Source organism: Phoenix dactylifera, unplaced genomic scaffold (genome assembly GCF_009389715.1).
Source record: "Phoenix dactylifera cultivar Barhee BC4 unplaced genomic scaffold, palm_55x_up_171113_PBpolish2nd_filt_p 000046F, whole genome shotgun sequence".
NCBI lineage: Eukaryota > Viridiplantae > Streptophyta > Magnoliopsida > Arecales > Arecaceae > Phoenix > Phoenix dactylifera.
The window spans coordinates 719402-741743 of NW_024067669.1; the positions used below are offsets into that span (position 1 = coordinate 719402).

At 39.8% G+C, this 22342-nt stretch overlaps 1 protein-coding gene across 1 annotated transcript; it reads right to left on the bottom strand.

Annotated features, from left to right (window-relative positions):
* Positions 1 to 699: 699 nt before the first annotated feature.
* On the bottom strand, positions 700 to 17371 carry LOC103710127. The gene is made up of 10 exons (XM_008795744.4): positions 15827 to 17371; positions 14404 to 14886; positions 14003 to 14304; positions 8413 to 9141; positions 8044 to 8322; positions 7692 to 7853; positions 6638 to 7573; positions 6350 to 6565; positions 4372 to 4632; positions 700 to 1481 (listed from the first exon to the last, which is right to left on the bottom strand). The coding sequence occupies exons 1-10, from the start codon at positions 17142 to 17144 to the stop codon at positions 1149 to 1151; spliced, it is 5019 nt and encodes a 1672-aa protein (XP_008793966.2). The 5' UTR covers positions 17145 to 17371; the 3' UTR covers positions 700 to 1148.
* Positions 17372 to 22342: the final 4971 nt, after the last annotated feature.

Consider the following 22342-nt stretch of genomic DNA (forward strand, 5'->3'; position numbering starts at 1 on the left):
TTTTGTTCATTAAATATTAAAATCAATTATAACAATGATTCATTCCAGGTAACTTGATTCATCCTAGTACTAGTCGCCTACCAAGGAAGAATTGATTTCAGCCTTTAACTCCTCATTCGGGACATCTCGAGGGTAGTCACTGCACCTACAAGAAATGAACTTAATAGGGTGTGCAAGCGTCGCAAAGAGCCGGCCTTGCTCGAGGATCATAATGCATACACGATGGTTAGCTGCACTACAGGCAAGAATACACACACCTCATACCTCGTGATTGATATTTGTATGGTGGAAAGTGGGAGATCCCTTCGCAAACATACACCAGAGTTTTAGATGTGCAGCAGAATAGAACAGATTCATAGAAGAATGACCTGACCGCTTTACGAGGTGAAACCACTAATGTCAAATTATTAAACATCCACAGTTGGGGACCAAACCTGACCGATGAAGTTGCTGAGAGATGGTGAAGAAAACTGCACAAGACAAGCTAAAACTGCGTTAAGTCATACATATGATGAGCCCTCAAAAGAGAGCAGCAAATGTCTGAAGCTAAAACTAGCTAAAACTGTGTAAGACAAGCTATACTTGTGATAAGCCCTCAAAAAAGAGCAGCGAATGTCAGTTTACAAGCATTGTACTCCTCATTGTTCTCTAATAAATGGCTGCTGAAACCACACCTGACAGTGTTCATCAACTTGCTCGTGACCATCTCAATAAGATGCTGAAGAGACATTTTCAGTAGGAAAAACAACAAAATTAATGTCAACATTTTGAACAGCATAGCCAGGTAGCTTTGAGGGAATTCAAACAACAAATAAGATTCACAAGAGAAGGTAACCAAATTCAACATTTGGTGTTCCCTTCGCTGCAAAGATTTCATTTGCAACTGCTAGCTCCATCGGACTTCCCTTTCATGTTTAATTATTACAAAACTATTGGCTCAGGAGTTTGTATTTTTTTCTTCTCTTATTTATATGACAACACTCTCATATTGGGTAAAGATCCGATTGTTCTACCAGGTCAAATGTTGAAGCGACTTGAAAAGACGGGGAGAGAAAAGCTTATCATATGAATTACTGGCAGCTGGTAAAACGAGGCCAGCCAAAAGATATCGTTGCTTACATAGAATTACAGAGGCTTGGGCTTCTGTTTTAAGTGGGGTTGAACCAAGGACCCACCGCACCATTCATGTGCCCATTGCCATGAATTCCTACTCCATTAGGGATGATAGAAGGTGGGAGACCAACAGCCACGGGTGGACCTGTGGGGTATAACCCATGGACTTGAGGAAGTGCGTGTCCACTCACAAGAGTCCCACTGCCTTTCCTCTGCTGAATTGCATGAATCTGTCTTAGTCCCTCCTCGTGAATGCGAGAGAGTGTCTCAAGCTCTTTCATCGACAAGGATTCCAAGCCAGCACCATAAAGCGGAGCATGACGGGCCATTTCTTCTTGGAGTGAAGCTTCGAGGGTATGAATATATTGCTGCACATGCGTAGAATAAGTATAGCATGTGAATTTAAATGAGAAAAATAGAAAATACAGCTAGGTAAAGAGTTGGTGTGTTTCAAAAAATAATGGCCCATGTTTATATGCTTCCATTTACAACAAGTTGAACCGTCTTATAAGAAATCTAGACGCACTACCATTAGATGCAAATATAGAAATTAGAAAATTTTATGTTATTTAGGAATTAGAGAATTTTATTTTTATTTGGACTATAGGACTAGAATTTTATGAGGAATTCAGTATGTTATTTCTATGCAGACTCTTATTGGGCATTTGGGTCTATATAAATCCATCGCTACATAATTGACAACAAAAGTTTGCATTATTGGGATTTGAGAATATTGAGTTGCCCTCTCCCTCCTCCTTCTCCTCTTTTCTTCCCTCCTCTTCTTCTTCCTCATCTTCTTTCTCCTCTCCTTCTGTCCTACGTCAGAAGCAGTGGTAGAATTTCATATCTCAAACTACTAAAAATGGCTGATCAAATAATGAGATGCAGAAGTAATCTCAGTCAGGTCCCTGTCAGTTATGGCAATCAAATTTTCCAGTCCCATTAAAAACTCCATATCTACTTAAATCAGCATAACAGATGAGAAGGTGCCCCAATTTGGCATTCTTATTGGGTAATGGCCTCCAGAGATCACTTCTCATAGAAGACAAGATTTTGTCCACAAGATAAATGGTTAAAGAAAGCAAAGATGGAACCATTTATCTATCTATCTATCTATTTATTTAGTTATCTATTGTTTTATTATTTAACGAAAGTAATATGACCAGGGATTGACTCAAATCCAAGAAGGAAACAAGGAGAACCACAAACCTACTCTTCTGGAAATATCTGCCATCTGAAAACTGATGAGCATTTTATCCTTATCAATTTGATTCATATAACAATCAGATATTTGATCTTCCTCCATTATATTGTTTAAAAATATGTAGCAGTAAAAATAGTCACTCTTGATGGCGGTAAGTTTTCAATCATGGCTCCTTTTAATTTGCAATCCTACTAAAATTTTTTAATCATTTAAAGCTAAATTTTCTTGTTATAAAGTACCATTACCTAAATATATTAGTGGAAGTATCTCACTGGAAGATTTTATCACATCTTTGTTGAAATTAATTACAAATTATTAAATGTTTTTGGGAATTTTAGTTTTCTACATAACAAGATACTACTAAGTAGTTTAACTGTTTAGCTTGCTTTGCTTTAAAATGCATTTCAGTAGCATATGTGTTCGACTTTTAATTTCAAATTGTTGGATATTGTTAACCGCACTATTTTTATATCACATAGAAGAACTCAAAATCTTAGAGGTAAATATGCACCAAAATAATCAAAACTGCACATTTTCTTATTTCAACAAATTTAAGTTTAATTTATTCAAAGTAACAAATGCATTTTTGCAAAAATTCAAATTATAGAGTACACTAATGATGCCTTCAAGTGTGATTAGGAGTTAATGCATAAATAAATACTGATAAACTTATGAACAATAGAGCAAAAGAAACATTTGCCAAGCTTGCATTCAAGTTTGACTATGCCATGTGAAATCTGGAACAAGGTTTCATTGTTGCCCGACACAACCGACCTCTAGCAGTCCCCTGCATTGTGACGTGATCTCCTTCCACATATAGCACACCAATAATCCATTCACTCATCATGCTGCCAATGATGGCAGTAAAGGTGCATATCCCGTGCTACTCAGAAAACCACATTCATATCCAACAGGCTTTGCTAAAAAAGCATGCATACCAAACATCCTCCGTCCCTTTCTCCCAATCCTCCAGGTTAAAAGAATTGATGATAATGAACCTTAAGAAGCAAAATATTAACTTTAAACACATGTTCCTTTATTTTTAAAAAACTACACACCAGAACTTCACTAGTTGAATAGACATTTTCAAAATAATTTGTGCATAATTCCCTTTTAGTAGCTAAAATCCTCTTTGTAAGATGCTGCACCTGCTCCAAAATTTTAAATGCGCTCTAAACACCCACTTCGTGATGCTTCTACTAAATTTTAAATTATCTTTATTGACAACATAGAAATACTATAATAAGCAAAAAAATACTAGTTAGTGATCAAAGAACCACTCACTGTTCATCATTTTCTCGAATTCCTACATCGCGCATCTATTAAAAAAACAAATACTAACCATCTCAATAGATGTTCATTGTTTTATAATATCTGATATAATTACATAAAACACTTCCTAGGCACTTCTGCCCGCTATTTCTTTTGAATGATGGTTGCTTGCTCCTACACACACTTCAAATTGAAGTTTCCAACATCAAACAAACAGTTTTCTAATAACGAAACTGCATACAGGTGCAATGCCTTTTCTTATGTTTCAAGAAAAGTTTGAGAAATAATTAAGAAGTAATGTGTGAGCCTTGTGTTGTTCTAATAGTGGCATCACACAGGCTCTTGTATACAAAGTAACTGAATAGAATGAACATCCCTGAGGAACACAAGAAGTAAACCCAGAAATGGTGAAAGGCAATTTTGAAATGCCATTGCTTAGACTACTACCATACAAGAACATGGAAGGCTAGCTCATCTTAAAAAATATTTGGAATATTATTTTGGTTGGCATGTCCGGTGCCCTGGATGAGCATCTATAACATAGTAAAATTGGAGGATATAAGAAAGGTGTTTCCAAAATTTTAAGGTTTCTGACATGTTACTTATATTCTGATGTCCATCTAAAAAACCAAGGAACATGGATAGGGCCCAACAGCTAGAGAATAGGCTAATATCAGTAAAACATTTATGTTCTAGTAAATCATGGGTCCAGGGAAGCCATACATAAGATGATGTTAACTAACAGTAGATAATTTTTTGAAGCAAAAGGAAGATGAAAAAACCTGGCATGCTTGCAACTTTGCTTCCATCCCATCAATGTACGCTTCACAGCGAGCCACCTGTTCTTCCTTCTCCCGTTTTTCTCCTTCAGTTTGTCCCACTGTTTTTGTCAGTCGTCGAACTTCATCTTCAAGTGATTGCCTGACTTCTTCTCTAGTCACTGTCTCTGTGGCATACCGTTTTAATTCTTCATCAAATCTTTTTCGTGCAGCTTCTGCATTTTTCAACCTTTCAGCCAAAGCATTCTTTTCCTTCATTACTCTCTGCACCAATTGAAGGATCAAATTCATTTACAGTATCAATCCATGAATATGAGTAATCCTTGTGAATACCTTACGCTTACCTATAAAGGCACTAATATAAATATTTCAAGAAGAAGAAAAATGTGCAGATGAATAATGACAGTTTGAAGCAACATTAAAGTAAACAGCATAAAGATTGCAGAATGAATTACAGAAAGAAAAATGAAAGAATATGAAGTATCAAATTGAAGAGAGAAAAAAAATATTACTGTCAATAAATATTTGATTTTAAAAATCATATCCTGGAATGCAGTGAGATTCCAACAAAAAATACATCACAATTTTTGAATCTTATATATGGAAAAATAAAAGAAAAATAAAAGACAAATAAGCAGTACACATCTAAAAGTTATCTATATGACATATCTATCAGTCAAATTTTGTGGATCTCCAATTCAAAGCCCCCTGTGATATGATATCTCAATGCTAACAAGTACTATTTAAAGTTTGCAAGTGTTAGGGAGCTCTTCCAGATGTTCTGTGCCATTATGGACGATTGGCTTCTGGCCTACCATCATCAACCATAATGGGTTGGTTTTTTTTACATGCCATACATTGCTTGATGTTGCATTTAGTTGTACAGTATGTTTAAGAACCACCAAAAGATTGTACAAAAAGTTAAAAGTATTAGATGATTTATTAAAATTTTACACTTGGAAGGAGAAATCATATCTGTTCTTAAAGTCCTAAATACCCCTCGCCTTGTTTTCACTTGTTGAATTTATGTATAAAGATAACACTAATGAAATGCAACTCTTGGTAAGGCAAAATAATTAGCTTTACCACATATACGTCAAATACTATTTGAAGCAACTGTACTGATGATGAAGCAAGATAAACTTTCTATATCATTCGTTGGTAGATCCAATTGATGTAGAATGCTGCCACAGTCAAAGCACATTACATTCTAAGCTAAATTCCTCTTCCATCCTATACGTAAAAAACTTGATATGGTAATATGCCCTTAGGAACTACCTTTATGAAGATCCTCATACAATTGACAATCTGTAACTGAACATCGCTCTCGTAGCGATCACCCCTGCTCCTGCCCTATTTTTATTTCTGCTTTATATAACTAAGGATTTAATTATGTAAATTAGAATGATCTAATACTCTCAGGAAGATACTTTTAATAGATATAAAGTCGTACAATCAAACTTTATTAATTGATTCAATCTAATTCTTATAGAGCATTGTGAAATGATTTTATTTTGTAAGATCACTAGCCATAACATCTCTGGTTAGATAAAAAGTAATTCTGCAAAGAGGCAAAGCCTGTAACTTCAAAAAAATTATAATAGCTGACACATATCTAGAACAGACTGCCACAAAAGATTAACAATACATTCAATGTCTACTACAAATCACGAATCTAATAAGCTAAAATGAGACAAGAAAAAAATAATTTTGAGTGCATACCAATTCAGATTTATAATTGAACAGATGAGACAAATGGCAATTGATTTACATATACATACTAGACATAAAACATAAGGAATGCTAACAACAGCATGTATATTATCAGCATGCACTCTAAGAAGCATATTACCACTTATTTAAAAGTGCAATAGCGACCACTGTTCACTCAAATGCATAACCACTCAAGTTTCCCTGCAATGCAGATGGCAAAAATTTTGGAAGAGTAAAGGTCGTGCATCCAACAGGATATATAAATTACCTTTAATTCATCACGTTTTCGAGATTTCAACTGTGCGAGTTGTGCCTCTGCTTCATGAAGGCGGTCCTGAAGAACTTTCCGATCAGCCGAGAGTTTTGCGATTTCCTCATCTTTTTCTGATCGAACCCATTCCAACTGATTCTCAACCTCAAGTATCTGCTCAGTGAGTTCTTTTTTTTCGCGAGCAAAATGGTCCATTTCAACCTTTAACTCAGACTGAAATTGAAGAAAGGAGTCAGTTATGAAGATCGCAAGTAAACTTAGATAACTCTTATAAGAGAGCCATACCTTAAGACAGTTGTTAGTAGCCTCAGATTCATTTAGCCTTTGGGACAGAACAGCTTTTTCATGTGCAAAATTAGAAAGTTCTGCTTGTCTTTCCTCTCGAAAACGGATATTTTCATCTTCAATATCACAAATTTGGTGCCAAAGATTTGCACGACCAACTTGAGCAACTTCAGCAACCTCCCGCATCATGTTCAGAACTGGTCTAGCAATCCCATCTTCTTCTCGAACAAGAAAAGCCAAAACATCCATATCTATATCAGCTACTTGGCAATTATCTGCAGTATTTGTTGCATGTTCAACAAGCCCCTTCAACATCCTAAGTCGGTAATGCTCCTCGGCGTAAATTTTAAACATGATAGCATATAGCATCCTCACGAAGTCCTGGACTCTGGTGTCGCTAGAAAGAGATAATACTTCACCAAGAGAAAGAACTGATGTGAAGTCATCTTCTTGGACAGGCAATGCCTCGAATTTTCCATCTACCAGGACTCGTTTGTTCTGTTGATCATCCACAAGAGGCATAGATTTAACAGTTAACCTTTGAACATGGCGTCTTTCCAATACCATGGCAACTGACTGCAGCCCAATGGCTCCTCGCAGTACAGCTCTCTCAAAGACCTGTGAAACTTCAACAAACAGGCCGGGCATAGTTAACATCTCTATCAAGATGTAAACATCAGACAGATGTTGGCATCCATGCAAAACCAGCTCTTGGCCCATATGCATCCCTTCAGCCGAAAGCCCATTTACACCACATGAAAAAATACCACAAGGTGTTGTCACACAGTTTCCGTCAAGCTCACAATCAGAGTCAATATCTCTTAAAATGGCTTCAGCCACATCTGTACAAGTATGCACTGTTTCTGCTAAAACATCCAACACACAGTGTGGAACTTCCGCACCCAGACTTTTCAACCTTGAACGGATAGCCCTGACCTACAGGGAAGACAATAAAATATAAAAAAGGGATGGAATGTAGTAAATGAAAGTTTAAAAGCACCAGCAAAAAAACAAAAATAATCTAAGTCAAATTCCAGAGAACATGCAAACATACTGCTTGAGGAAGATGCTGACATTGAGATGCAGCTTTGAAAACAAAACTCACGGCTGCCACAAGAGGTTCATCATTGGAATCTGACAAGAGCTCAAAAGCTTGAAATAATACACGCTCCCACACCTCACTTCCAAAATCCAACAGACTGAGAGCACCAAAAACCTGAAGAGGAAAAAAAAGAAGTACATATTGAAATAGGCCACCAGAGTTACAGAGATGTGTAAAAAACACATCTAAAATTTTCACAAGCAAAAAGAAATAAATCTGCAATTTAACTGAAATTCTCCAGTCAAATGGATAACAATTATTTGAGAGGGAACATGTCTCTAAAAGAGCTAGATATATATAATACCGGTAAGCGCAATGATGGCTCGGCATCTGGCTTCTGAAGTCGGTCCAGGAGTGCACAAGCTGCAAGTGAATGTTCCGAATGGTCGACCAGTTTTGGCACAAGGGCAATTAGATCTGGTTGAAGATGTTTTGGAGCTTTAGCCAGCACCAGAGCAATCTTGTGGACTGATTGAGGCCTTCTTCTTGGTTCAGGGCACCCTTGAGGCACAAAATTATCGAGGGCCCTTAGTGAATTGACAATTAATTCTAAGAGTTCCTCAGATTGTTCTGGCCATTTTGGCTAAAGACAAGATTTCACTTAATCAGCTATAGAATAAAGAATTGAAACCCAGAAGATACTGAAATACAGAAGCTTAACTAATATTGGTACCTTGTTAGCTCGAATAAAACCATTATCTACATGGAGATCCCCAGCAGACGTCTCTGGAGGAAAAATGGACTGTTCCAGGTTGGTCTTGTCTGGTATCCCATTTGCAATCAGGTCTGAGCTCTGCAGTGCCTGGGTAATTTCAGCCACTCCAGATTCCAATCTCTGATACACATGACATTGTGCATTCTCGGTAACTTCACTGTCACCAGTGGATTCTGGTGGACTGCTAGCTCCATTAGAACCAGGAGAAGGTTTCAAGCTTGTTTCAGAAGAATCGTATCCTGTTCTTCCTTCCGAAGATTGGCAACACTCGACCATTATATCTAGAAGTAAATCAATAATAGCTTGTTGCAAGACCTTAACCCCCATCAATAAATTCACTATGCTCGGAAAACTGGCATCACCTCTTGTGGAATCTTTCTTGCCTCCAGTGCTCCCAGATAGTTTGGCAGGAAGAAATAAGCGCTTTATTTTAGCAGGCTCATCAAGATAAACCCGCAGAGCAGATAGAAATCCAGCAATTGCACCAGCATCCATTAGAAGCTTTTCTCTTAAAGTAACCTGCGGCTGAGAAGGATTATCTCCATATGTCAGATGAAAACCTGCTCGGGAAAGAAGGTTCCGGAACATGTCTTCCTCATCTTCACTACTGACGTCACTCTCTTCAGACTCAATAAGTTCATCCGTGTCTGTTGACAATGCATCCTGATCATCATCTGAAGCCAAAACCTGATAATGGAAAGAAAAAAAAAGAAAAAAAAATGAGGGCACGTACCTTTCTACCAAAAACAAGCATGAGAGTTATCCACATATTCACAGATCCATCCAATATCAAGTCGCACTTTACAAAGATGAATAGATGACATAAGCAACATTAGGTGATCAGCACATCATGGACCATGTGATGACATGCATCAAGATTAAATTATCACTTAGAAATAACTTGCATGGACAATAGAAACACTAGAAGATCTTGCAACTTAGAGAGCTTAAAATTAGAAAAGAGAACATAAGGACAAAACCAACATCATAGGTACATCAAATTACCTACATCAGCAACAGATAAAGCGCATGAAGTAGGATGAGTACATATAAAATCATGCAGTTCAAGCCACACTCAACATATATAACACAAGAAGGCAGAACAAGTTTTGCTCATGCATCCCATGATCACTGGGATAGAGAGACAGTAGCACAGTAGTATAATATCATTTGACAGTGATCATCTAACTAATGTAGATTCCAGACACCTTTACTGTTTCCATAAATGGTAGCCAGCGAGAAACACTAAAAAATTTATGGCATTACAAGCTTTGTTTAAAATGGTATTTCAAACATAACTCGAATGATGGGCTTATACATGCCTTTTCCGCTCTGATTTTAGTTTGATTGAGATAATTCCTTTTCATGGCTACAGGTAGCTAGATCAATGGAACATTTCTCATTATTACTCCACAACCGGTGAGAAGGTAACATCATTAGTTAACAAAATCATGATCCGTCTACCAATCTATCTGCCATTCTGCCCAAATGGATGATAAACGGTAAAAGTTTGAAATTAATAGTTAATATATGAAAAATGATAGAGACACAATAGCTATAGATGGCCAAAACTTTCACAGACAACTTTATTTGCTATTATGTACGTGCATGAAACTCCAAGTCTACATTCTTCGCATCTACTATAAAGCACATGCAGAACTACCAATTATTAAAATAAGATGCAGTTATTATTTCATTGAATCATTCCATCTAATAAGCCACCCTCCATTTCTTTAATTCCTTACATCACCTAGACCCTTCGATTTAGTTTAAAGTACCCATTCCCAGCACTTAGACATGGATACGAGCAAGGTCTGCTAAACCGCTCGATTCTGAATCAGGAAGTTTTGCCTATACCGAACCGAACCGATGAACCGATGCCAAGTTAGAACCGATGCCAAGTTAGAATAGTTTGCAGGGTTGTTTCAGTTCGACAAACCATATGAGCAGAACCGAACGGCTCGCCAACCCCCACCCACCCACATGTGCACGGTTCGACAAAAATATTTCTCATGCACCCCTCTAGTTTGATAGACCAAGGGCCTTCAACAGCATTCGAGGCCCTCTCCCACCCCCCGCTCAAGCAATGACCTTGTTGACGTCTCCTCCCGCTCAATCGGCGTCCACATCCACCTCCACCACCCAAGAAACCTAGCCTTCGTCTCCTCGTCTTCCTCCGTCAGTGATATCCTTCCTCTTTTGTGTGACAGCAACACCCAGCAAGAACGTCAAACTCTCTCCCTCTCCCCCCTCTTCACATCCTTCTTTCTTTTCTTCTTCTCTCCAACCCCCTAGGGTTAGGGTTTTCCCTCCTCTCCCTCCCCCTCCTCCTCTCGCCCTAAAACGATACCGTACAGAACCGTACCATGCCGAAACAATCGCCAGCTGGTACGACCTCTGGTACCGGTTCGGCGAACCTTGGATATTGGTACGATAACTAGACAGTTTTGTCAAAAAAATTTCTTAGATATTGAAATGATACAATAAGCGCTTTAAGAACAAACATACCATACCGACCTAGTAGGGTACTACTATGGGGGCTTGATATGCCCCTATGCAGATACATGGCATTGTTTCCTACTCTAACTCCAAGTGTTTACCATGTGTGGGCACAAGGGCATACTACAAAGGTTAGGTATTAATAGGGGATTCAATGGTGAGGCGTAAAGCACTAGATTCGACACTTAGACACACACCCACACCCGATACATGAATCTAAGTCCATGTAGCATAGAATAATGCAACAATATCAGGGAAGTGGCCAGGGTATTGTCACTCAAAAAAGTGGCAAGGGTTTTAGTGCATTATACAGCAACATAGAGGTCAAGATAGCATTAGTAGCTCAAGTGGGATATAATGATTCAACTAATGCTTTGCTTTCTCCATTTAATTGTCGTTTTCCCTATTCCTTGTGTGAGAGACTCCCTCTTTCCCCCATTAACAGCCTCACCTACCAACTGTCAATACTTGCTTAGAACTTTTGAGTATAAGTAAAAAAGTATAAAAGAAACAAGTATTCCATGCACAGTGTGATTTTTGTAGAAGAAACAAAATTTTTGATTACCAATATTTAGTTAATGGAAAAAAAGGCTAGGAGCCCAGGACTGTAGAGAAATAAGACTTGTAGAGTAAGTTCCATCTTTGCCTCATCTTTTCTATTCCCCCCTCTTTTAAATTTTCAATGGTGTGGCTAAATTTGAAATACGCAAAAGAAATGGTGGTTATTTTGTTATAGCTAATCGAAGAAAAAGATTTAGGAAACTTTGGTTGATTGCAGCACTTAGAAAACAAGCAGATACATGGAATAAACTATGTGGATGGAAGGAAAGGAATGCATATAGATAATAAAAAGCGATACAGTGCAAAGCTTCAACAAATTAGGTCCCAAAGAAGGGAAAAACATATATTCAAAAGTTGAACAAATATGAAAGTGGTAGTCTAGTTAATGAGGTCAACCTTTTGGAAAGAGTTGAAGGATGGTCTCTTCTTAAGAACCAAAAATAAGTAAAAGTTTAGTTTCCGAACCATGTATTGCTTATGTACACCATACCCGAATATTAAGTCAGTAATTAACAAATAAGCAAAAAGATAAAACAGAGAGTTAAATGGAGAAGAAAGTAAAAAGGAGGGAAAAATTCAAGAATAGAGATGTGTACCTTAAACAGCAAGCCTTATACCATTTAATCAGAGTTAGTTATCATCATCATAATCCAATTACAAGACTTTTCAGCTGTAGAGCATGATTCTAGTTAAAAAGGGCCCACAGAAGGGAGTGATTTTACAGCCAGCTCTCCATCTAATTAAGCTTGGTAGGGATGAAAATGCGTAGAAATTGGATAGTGAATAATAGGTGTTAAGTCACACTGAAATAGAACTCGTGAGAATTTCCTCTCGACCAGAGGGAGAAAGGAATATGAAAGCAAAAAAAAAGGAAAGAAGTAGGAAAAACATAATTGTGTTTGTGCCTTCCCAAGATTAAAATGAAGATCTGTGCCAGAAAGTATAAACACTTAGTATTCTTTCATCATCAAGAAGTCCCTATTAACAGATATACACATCACGCAAAACCTAAATAACAGGAAAAAATATTTCCTTGGATCACTAAGCACATTTAGTGAGAAGATTTATCTCTGTCAACAAGAAGCTACTTATTTCCCAAGTTGATAGACTACAACTCGAACTTTTCCACGAGTATCTAACTTTTCCATCAAGGAGGCATTAAGGAATCAGTTAGCCATGAATGTGGTGGCTGTATGCTTATGAAATTGAGAAAAACAAAATATCCTTAATGTAAATGCCATTGAAGGAGATTAAAGCGGTGGCAGCTATTGAAGATGAAGACCTATCTAAGTTGTCAAAATTTAAATGCATATAATTCACTCTATTCAGAGCCAGCACGTACTTTATATCAACAAAGAAAGAAAACTTTGATGAACTTACTAACCATATAATTAAAACATGAAACATTCAATAGCATATGTCATAGCACCTATATCCGTAGTACCGCAACCGGCAATTATACTGGTAGGTCGGTGGTATGGTCGATACCATGTTGTACCGTTCTGGTACGTACTAACAGAAAACCGGTGAGAGAGGGGGGAGAGGGGGATGGAGGAAGGGAAGGAGAAAGAGGGAGAGGACGATGGAGAGAAAGATAGGCCAAAGGAAGGGGAAAGCCCTCTCTCCCCTCCTCGCTTAGAAGAAAAATTTTGAAATAGGGGCTATGCCCTTGTTCTGACGCACAGAGGAGAGAGGTCTTTGAAAGCCTTCCCCCTCCCCCCCTCAGCCTATCTCTCCTCTCTCTCTCTCTCTCTCTCTCTCTCTCTCTCTCTCTCCCCCTCTCTCTCTACCGCCCTCTCCCTCTCCCCTTCCTCCCTCTCCCTCTCTCTTTCTCTCTTTTCATCTCTTTCCTTCTCCTTCTCCCTCTCCCCCTCCCTCTGCCCACCCTCTCCTTCTCTCTCATCCTTCCTCCCTCTCCCTTCCCTCCCTCCCTTTTGCTTTCTCCCTCTCCCCCACCATCACCGGTTTCTCGGACCACACGCGGCGGCCGGGGGGGGTGCGAACCGTGCCGGTCTACCTCTAGTACGGCCCGAACTGGATGGTTCAGGACGGTACCACCGATTTTGCATAGCATAAAGAAAAACAAAATAACCAACTTAAGTACTTAACGTGTGAGTTCTAGCAGCGCAAGATGAAAGAGTGTCCTAGCATATGCTTAATTTCAGCAACTTTCAGCTGCAAAAACTGCTTAAATCTTCACGTAACAAGTAGATGTTGATCTACCAGATAACCTATAGTTGCTGGAGAACAGCGACCACCTTTTCATCATTTACATCTAATCCTATGGTTGAGTTGCATGCAAATAGCTGCAAGTGAGCTTACGCACATGAGCATAGTCTTAACAGCCAAGAAACATGTTGCTAGAAAGCACATTGCCAGATAAAACTTATTGTTCAACAGCCCAGCCTGAAAACTAGACAAATCATGAACTGGCTCCATCTATCACAACGGTTAGATAATTAGATTATATTCCTGCAATCAATCTCACCTCTAGATCAGAAAACTCAAACCAAGGGCAGCAATCTAAGATCTCGCAAACGAATACCACTGTGTCACGAACAAGAAATCCTGCATCAGATTCCAGCATATCTGAGACCTTCATAAATTGGAGAACCGAATTGTTCCACATTTTTGTGCAGATAGAAGACTCCTTCCACACAGTTTTTGCTGGATTCTTCTGGTTCACCACAGCCATTCTGTACCGGACCCAAAAATTCTTGTCAGGATCACTCCCAGATGACTGGTCACTCTCCAAGTATATACATATGGTGTCAAATGACTCATAGACACCTGCATTATCGTGAATAAAAGAATTGAACAAATGGGACCTGAGCAAAGTAACATATCATGAAAGGTAGTAAATCAAATAACCCCTAGACATCCATTTACCTATTCGCAGCTCACAACCACCAGCTTGAAAGAATTTGCTAAAGATTTTCCGTGTCTCCATAATCTCCTTGAAGGAAAAGAAATTCTCCACCCTCCATGTGAAAGACCCTCTCTTCCAAATAGCATCAATCTGAGAACCAGAACCCATGCCACACAATTCAGACTCTGTTGAGTCACTAAATTCTTGCATTATAGAGGTCTCCTTCAAAATGAGAACTTCTGCGGAGAACACAACAGTGTCTTGGACAAGAAACCCAGCATCCTGATCAAAAAGACTCGTCAAGGTCACAAACTCACGCCAGCCCCAATCCTTTGCAGCCTTGGAGTAACGATTTTGTGACTCCTTGGTGACAGACTTCTCCTCCATTTTCTGATTTACAACTGACAGCCGGTGACTCACAAAACAGCTCCAGTCACTGGCTGTGTTGCGGGAATCTGTGACTTCCAAAAACACTGATAGGTGGCATGGTGGTTGGGACTGCCCTGGTGTCCATTAAAAGGATAAATGAAAGGAAGGACAATCCAATCAGTTTATGAGTTTTTGTATTACAAATTAATCAAAACATATAAGCCATTGAATCCAAGTGTCACACTAATAATTTGTAGAACTGGTCCTAAAGAAACATTAGTACCATATCAGGTATATGAAGTGCCAGAGCTAGGGGAACCATGTAAACTATACCTGACAACTAGTGGGTTTTAGCATTCAATAAAATAATGTCGGGCAAAGATCATGGCAACTTAGACATGTGAAGCACCAAAGACAAGTAAAATATACCTTTGGAACTAAAGAGTTTAAGCATTCAAACAAAAGAGTTCAGGAAAGCCAATCCAATCAGTAATATAAACCTTCCTGTATCACAAATTAATCAGATCATACCACCCACCAAATACATGCAAATCCCAGCATAAATCCAAGATAAACATGAATTCCAGATTGGGTAATATAAATTACCAAAGCCAAGTTATATTATGTAAACTATACCTTCACAACTAGAGGGTTTTAGCATTCAATAAAAGAATGTTAAAAGACAGGCATCACTGCCAATGTTGGGCACATACAAACTACCTACGCCATGAGTCTTATCTAAACTATACCTTTACGGCTATGGGTTTAAGCATTAGATAGAAGAGCAGACAAGGGCCAAACCGGTTAGTGTGTATATTATATGTTTTTTTTTTCAATCACAAACAAACAATCAACCCATATGAGCCATTATTAAAGCTAAGTATTGCTGCTGCCAGATTGGGCATCTTAACAACTCATGCGAAGAATATAAATGAGTAGCTTTAGCATTCAATGGAAGAGCATCCGACAAATGGAATTCCTAACTCTATCTAGAAGAATCCCACAGCATTTCAAAGGCAATAGGAGTTGAAAAATGATAGGCGGTGATAATGATGATGATGGTCATGTGCTCACCCCTGGGATAGACGATGAGGCGGCAGTCCCGATTGCCAATCTGGAACCTGCGGCTCTTGACACAGAGCCCTGTAATCTTCCTCTTCTTGAGGAGGTCCTTGAGCCTGGTGAAGTTCTCAATCCTCCAGGTGAACTTGCCAAAGTGCCCGTCTGACTTCCTCGCAGTAGCCCTCCCCCCGAGCAGTAGCCCAGGGTTCTTAGTGAAGCTGTTGGACTCCTTGATCACATGGAACGAGGTGCTGAACACGGCAGTGTCATCGACGAGGAACCCCGCATCCGGCCCGATGAAGTCGGCCATGCGCATGTAGTCATTCCAGCCGAGGCTGGTGTTGTCTCCCCCCTTGTTATCGGCAGCAAACCGGCCATAGGAGTCGCGGTGCATATGGTTCATTCCGGGGCGCTGGCTGAGCACCGACATGCGGAAGAGGCACCAGCAGCTGCGCTCCGGGACGAGCTGCACCTTGTCGGTATCCTTGCTCTCGAGGCACATGGATAGGTGCTCGACGCCGCTGACCGAGCTCTGGTAGACGCTGATCCTGAGATTGCACTCGCCAGCAGGGAAGACGGGGCTCATGATCTTCTGGGTCTTGATCATCTCGCGGAAGAGGCTGAAATTGTGGACCTTCCAGGTGAACTTGCCGCTGAGGACGTCCGCGGCGGCAGGGGGAGGCTGGAGCTCGTGGTCGCGGGAGAAGGAGACGGACTCGTGGAGGATGAGGATGTCAGCGGTGATGAGGACGGCGTCGTTGGGGGGGTGGAGGAAGCCGGCCTTGGGGTCGAGGATGGCGGCGGCGGGGGTGAAGTCGCACCAGCCGTGGGATTTCTTCTTGGATGAGAAGCGGTGCCAGGAGTCGCGGGCGATGGACTTGGAGTCATCGGAGGGGTGGACGACGGCGAGTCGGTAGCTGGAGAAGCAGTCCCACTTGGAGGACGACGACCCACGGGGGTCGACGATCTGGAGGTAGATCGAAAAGTAGCCAGGGAGGGCCTGGGAGTCGCCCTTAGGGTAGATGAGGAGGCGGCAGTCGTAGCCGCCGACCTCGAAGTAGCGGGACCAGAGGGCGCGAGCCTTGCTGCGGGGGAACTGTGGTACCGTCCACCGGCACACGGCAGAGTGCTCGCCCCGCCGCTCCACGACGACCGACTCCGCGCCTCCGGGGCCGCCCGGGGTAGGAGGAGCGTCATCTCCCGAGGTGACGGCGGTCGCGGCCTGCCGGAGCTCTGGGACGGACGAGGAGGGCGCGGCGGCGGCGGAAGAGGAGGAGGAGGAGGAGGAGGAGGAGGCCGTCTCGGTGGAGGGGGTCTGCTGGGGCTTCATCCGATTGGTTGGATTGTCTTCTCTCCTTCTCCTTAATATTAGAAAGAACTAAAAAATAAATCCAGACCTTTCCCTTCTCTTGTGACCCTTCCCTTTTTTTACCTCACTCACCCCTATCTTCTTGTTGATGTCTTTATGTACGCTTTAATCTATGAATCCCTCTACATAGAGAAAGAAGAGAGAAGAAGGGAGAGAAGAGGGGTGTGTGGTGAGCGAAGGTATTTGTTACGGAGGGGACAGGGGGATATGATGATGGTACACACCAAAACTCTGATCTCCCTCTCTAATCTCCGTTGATATACTCTCCTGTCGCGCTCTTACCGTAGGTTTGGCAATAAATACAACAAGGAATTTGATTAAGACTTGAGAGAGGGCCTTTTTCTTTTTTTTGGCTTCTCTTTTATTTTTCTTATTTCTTATTCTTTGCTCGGCCTTCGTTGTCACTTGGGAGCTATGCAATGTGGGTTCATGGAACCGAATAAGAGCGCCTGCGGACTTTTCTTCCATTTTTTACGTTATTATTATTTGCTTTTTAAGCTTCAAATAAATGGGAGAATGAAACTAGGGGTGGGTATTGTTGATGTTCTATACGGATGTTCGCATATTTTATTTTGCGCGATATCGTAAACATCATCCGTCGGATTCCCTCACAGCGGATCTTTAATATCTCGCATATAAATGTCATGCGGATGCAATGAATAGAAGGAGAGGTGTGCGGCAGACATCCGCATATACAATTCCGTGCGACGTCTCGGTGTCCGTTGGTTTTCCCGTGATTGAGGATTCTTGGAACGTGGACGGCGGATCTTTGGGATGTCGCGTGAAGCGTTATATGCGGTCGTGTCCTATGAGGGGATTACTCGGTTGGGTCAGCAAAGGGGGTTTTATTCTCTTCTCTCTCTCTCCGGAGTTTCGGCGAGAAGCGGCACGAGAAGAAGGCCGTATCGGGACAGGTCCGCACACCTGGCGGCACGCGGCTGCTTTCCATTGGCTGGGCTCCGTGGATTGCTCTCCGGGACCAGTTCCGGTATCCCGCAAGGCTCGCCGGACGCCGACGGGCTCTCGAGATATCAACCGTTGGATCGTGGGTTCAGCGGTCAAGATCAAAAAGTAATGACAAGAAGGCGGCCAGATGTTTGGGGACGCCTGGCGCGCTTGCGGTGGGGCTTTCGGGATCCCGTACGTCTGCATATTCTTGTTTATGCGGGATTTCGATCTCCGTTCTCGTCGACCGTCTAAATAGATCGTGACCGCAGATTCAATGCGTCAGGCCCTGCCGCCACGTCGCCTTACAGTGACACCGCATCTGAACCTGCGTTCTCGTTGAAAATATTACGATCGGCCATGGCTTCCTTGTTACCTTCTCCCTGTTTTCTAAGAAAAAATCAAATATTTATATTCATTTATTTGTTGCATAGAGCACTCTGAGGCTTATTATTTTATAATTTTATTGCATATATTCATACTCGTAATATATAAAAATACTTATTTTAGCAAAATATATATATATTTATATTTATAAATGGCAGGCATGGCAACTGCTTTTGGAGTTATAAAGTTTGAGGAGAAGGATTAATTAGAGTGTATGGTCCTCTAATCTTTGCAAGATGACTCGCAATAGAGGTCAAATGCCATAAAGTTTTTCAAGTCTCTTCATGACATCATTTATGTAATTAATGAAAAGCAAACGTCTTTGTCCTGTTTTAATTGCCAACATGTGATGACAATAATAATAGAAGGATCAGTGAATAGAGTGAACGAGTCCATGATTAAGAACTAGTTAGGGGAGAGAAGGGACAGGGGTTATGGTACCCTGGGGACCTAAGTTTGGATGCAAGTGGATGGTACTTGCAAGAACAAGATAGCCAATTGGGTTAGAAACCCTCCATATTAAAAAGAGAGAGATCTATTTCCATATTAAAAAAAACAAATTACTTAATACAAGACTTTATATTAAAGTACAATTTATGTATTTCATGTTTGGCAATTAGGATGACATTTCCATATTTGAAGGAGTTAATTTCTATGTTTTCTCCCAAACATATTGACAATTTTCTTAGAGTTGCCAGAATTTTTTTGAATTATTTTTGATTTCTTTCTTAGCTTAATGATGTAATGCTTATTATTCATAATTGAACCAATATAGATCTATTTAATTGTTCTTAAATTATACATGGATTTTTATAATTTATTCATGACTAATTATAGAAATCTTTATGTTACAAACTAATAATACCGTATATTATTCTTTTAGTTTTGAAATAAATAATATACAAATATTTTAGACAGTTTATATTTTTTTACTTTTCTTATTTATTCAATCTTTGACTCTTTGAATACTCTCTGAATTTTGGATGAATTTGTTAGATTTTTCATAATTCTGAATTTTGCTTCTAACCAAATACTTTTCAAGCTCCTGACTAATAGCTATGCTCCTAAATGCTACTTTTGAATTATGCTTTCTACAAAAACATATCTCAGATGATATTATTGTAATCTTTTTCTTTCCAAAAGATGTACCCTTTTTCCTTTAAAATCTCAAAACAACTTTAGCAGAAAAAAAAAAAAGAAACAAAGAACAGGAGCAAACACCAAAAACATCCTATTCAATTTTCATGATTCATCTAACTAAAACATGGTGTCATTTAGCATTATCCGGTTGTCACAAGTCATCTAATTAGTCTCATGTTGCAATCTTGTAATCTTTGCCACTGCAGTAATGCAACAAAACCTAGAAGTAATTCTGTCTCAGTAAAATTGGGTGGCTAAGCCTTCCCTGTCCTAAAAAAAAAAAACAAAAAAAAACCTAGAAGAAAGTAGTTTCTATATTTGACACCTTCCTTTACTACTACTACTATATTAGATTCCTCAAGGGTTAGGTCCCCAAAGGTTAGGTCTAAGAACCAAACTGGAGAATGAGAAAGGGTGGTCCATATTAAAAGAGAGAACTCTAAAAGGGTGGTCTGTTATCATCCATCAACGCATGTTATAATAGATCAAAGAAGAGAAGAAGAGATTGCACATAAAAGATCAAAGATAATATTAATCTAATAATCTTATAATATTTGTCATTTTGGTAGCTCAAAAAGTTTAGGCAAGGATTGATTTTTATGCTAGACTAAATCATCTTTGGATAGGGATTAAGGTCCCAGTTATTAGGTTTAGACGCTCAATTAGGGAATGAAAAGGGTGGTTCAGATTTAAAGATGGCTTAGAGCTCATGTTCATACCTACAAGCATGCCTCAAAACATTTAAGATTGTTGAGGTTGAAGGGAAGATTAAGAAGGTACAGTGTTGAAGGTATTAACTTGCTTCCAACTTAAATCTTTGATTGGATGTATTAGAGATCTGGATTCAAAACTTGCCTTTGTTAGGATTATGAAGATACTAAAAGTATTAAAAGAGGACTATCCAATTCTATAGGCCAAAATTATTTATAAACTACCATCTCACTTTAGTTCAGATGATACCACCTCTTATCACTTGGGCAAGAGGATGGAGATTCGATTTTAAGAGGTATCAACCCTTGCTTCGATCCTCAATTATTGGTCTTGGCTCAGTTCGCCTGGAGGCTTAGACTCCAGCCTGAGTGATAAGGTGGGTCAGGTAGGGATTGGCCCCTCTCAATCTGAAAAAATGCCAAATAATTTCATTTTTTAAAAAAAGGAGCAACAATTAAGAAGAGAGAGAAGAAGAAGAATCTCAATCTGAAAAACATCAAATAAACTCAAAAAATAATAAAAAAAAGAGCAACTAAGAAAATGATGGTTAAGAAGAGTCAAGAAAATGTGTGCCTCAGCACAGAAGTATTGAGGATTGCTCTACCTGGCTTTTCTTTAATTGCTTGATTACTACTACTAAGTAGAGAATTTCAAAAAAGGCATATTCCTATAGAGAATGGGTTGTACCTTCGCATGAAAGAAGGATTCACCTTCCTTCCTTCAATTTGTGCAGGCGAGAAATGACCTACTTCAGAGTGCTTTGGGAGCTGTGCTGTGCGTGATCCAATGGTGGATTCATGCAAAGGAAGGTGAATCCTTCTTTTGCACGAAAGATCCAACCTGCGCCCACTCCTTGAAAGGGGTGTTGATGGGGCAAGGTTTGGTCAACTTCCATGCACCCAAGAGGCAGGTGGCCAAGCAGGATGGGACTAGGCTAGAACCCAAAGCATAAATGGGTTAATATTTGTGCATCTTCACATAGGGAAGCAGGCAGTGTCTCCAAATCCTCCGGAACTGCTGCTCTAAAACCTCGGAGACGGATTAATTTAGTGTGATGGTATTCCAATCTTTTTTTTTTTTTTTTTTTTTTTTTTGCGAATGAAAAGAAGGGGAGGAGGGAAGTGGGAACCTTGCTACTTGTGGAATTAGATTTCCGAAGGAATTAGGACCCAAAGGACTAAGTTGTAGGTACCCGTTTGGGGAACGAGGGTGGCCCAACAGATAAAGTACTTGTATTCTTGCTTGCGAATGTGAAACCAAGCACATGGTCAGAGATTTTGTGGGTAGGAGGAGTGGTTAAAAGAGATTTTGTGGGTAGGAATGGTTTTCTTAAGTTGACCAAAAACTTACGACACGTTGCTTGTTTTGTTGCTTATGTTTCCAGTCTGAAATTTCACAGCCTGCTTGGCTTCCTCAATTACATTAAAATAGAATGACAAAGGCATATTACTGTTTCAAGTGTAGGGATAAGAGTGAAGTTCAATTAACTTTAGCAAGTAAAAGAAGCCAGAGAGGTGGCTTGAGATGGGACCAGGTCTGCTCCCAATGAAAAAATGGTTCATTACTGAAATGCTTTTTTCACTTCATTACCTACTATGATAGTTCTATAAAGCCATCAATAGTTCAAAGTTTTGAGTTTTTTTTTCCCCATTAATATGAATTCTCAAGAAAAGATTAATAGGCAGTGGGCTACACAATGGGAAAGCATTTTCTCTAATACCCCTGATCCCAAATCTCGAGGAAGGCAGGATTTAAATCCAAGTCTCTAACACAATCAAGAGATTTCCCATCCTCAATATAAATGATCTTATTGCAAATGTGTTAGTTGCAACATTCTTACCTTGGCGCCAGCTGATTTTAAACTAGCAGCAGAGGTCCTTCATAAACACTTGATGCCTGATGATTACTCAGGAATTAGATGATAGATCAAGTTCATTTTACAATAACATATTCAGAAATGGCAGATAGACAAACAA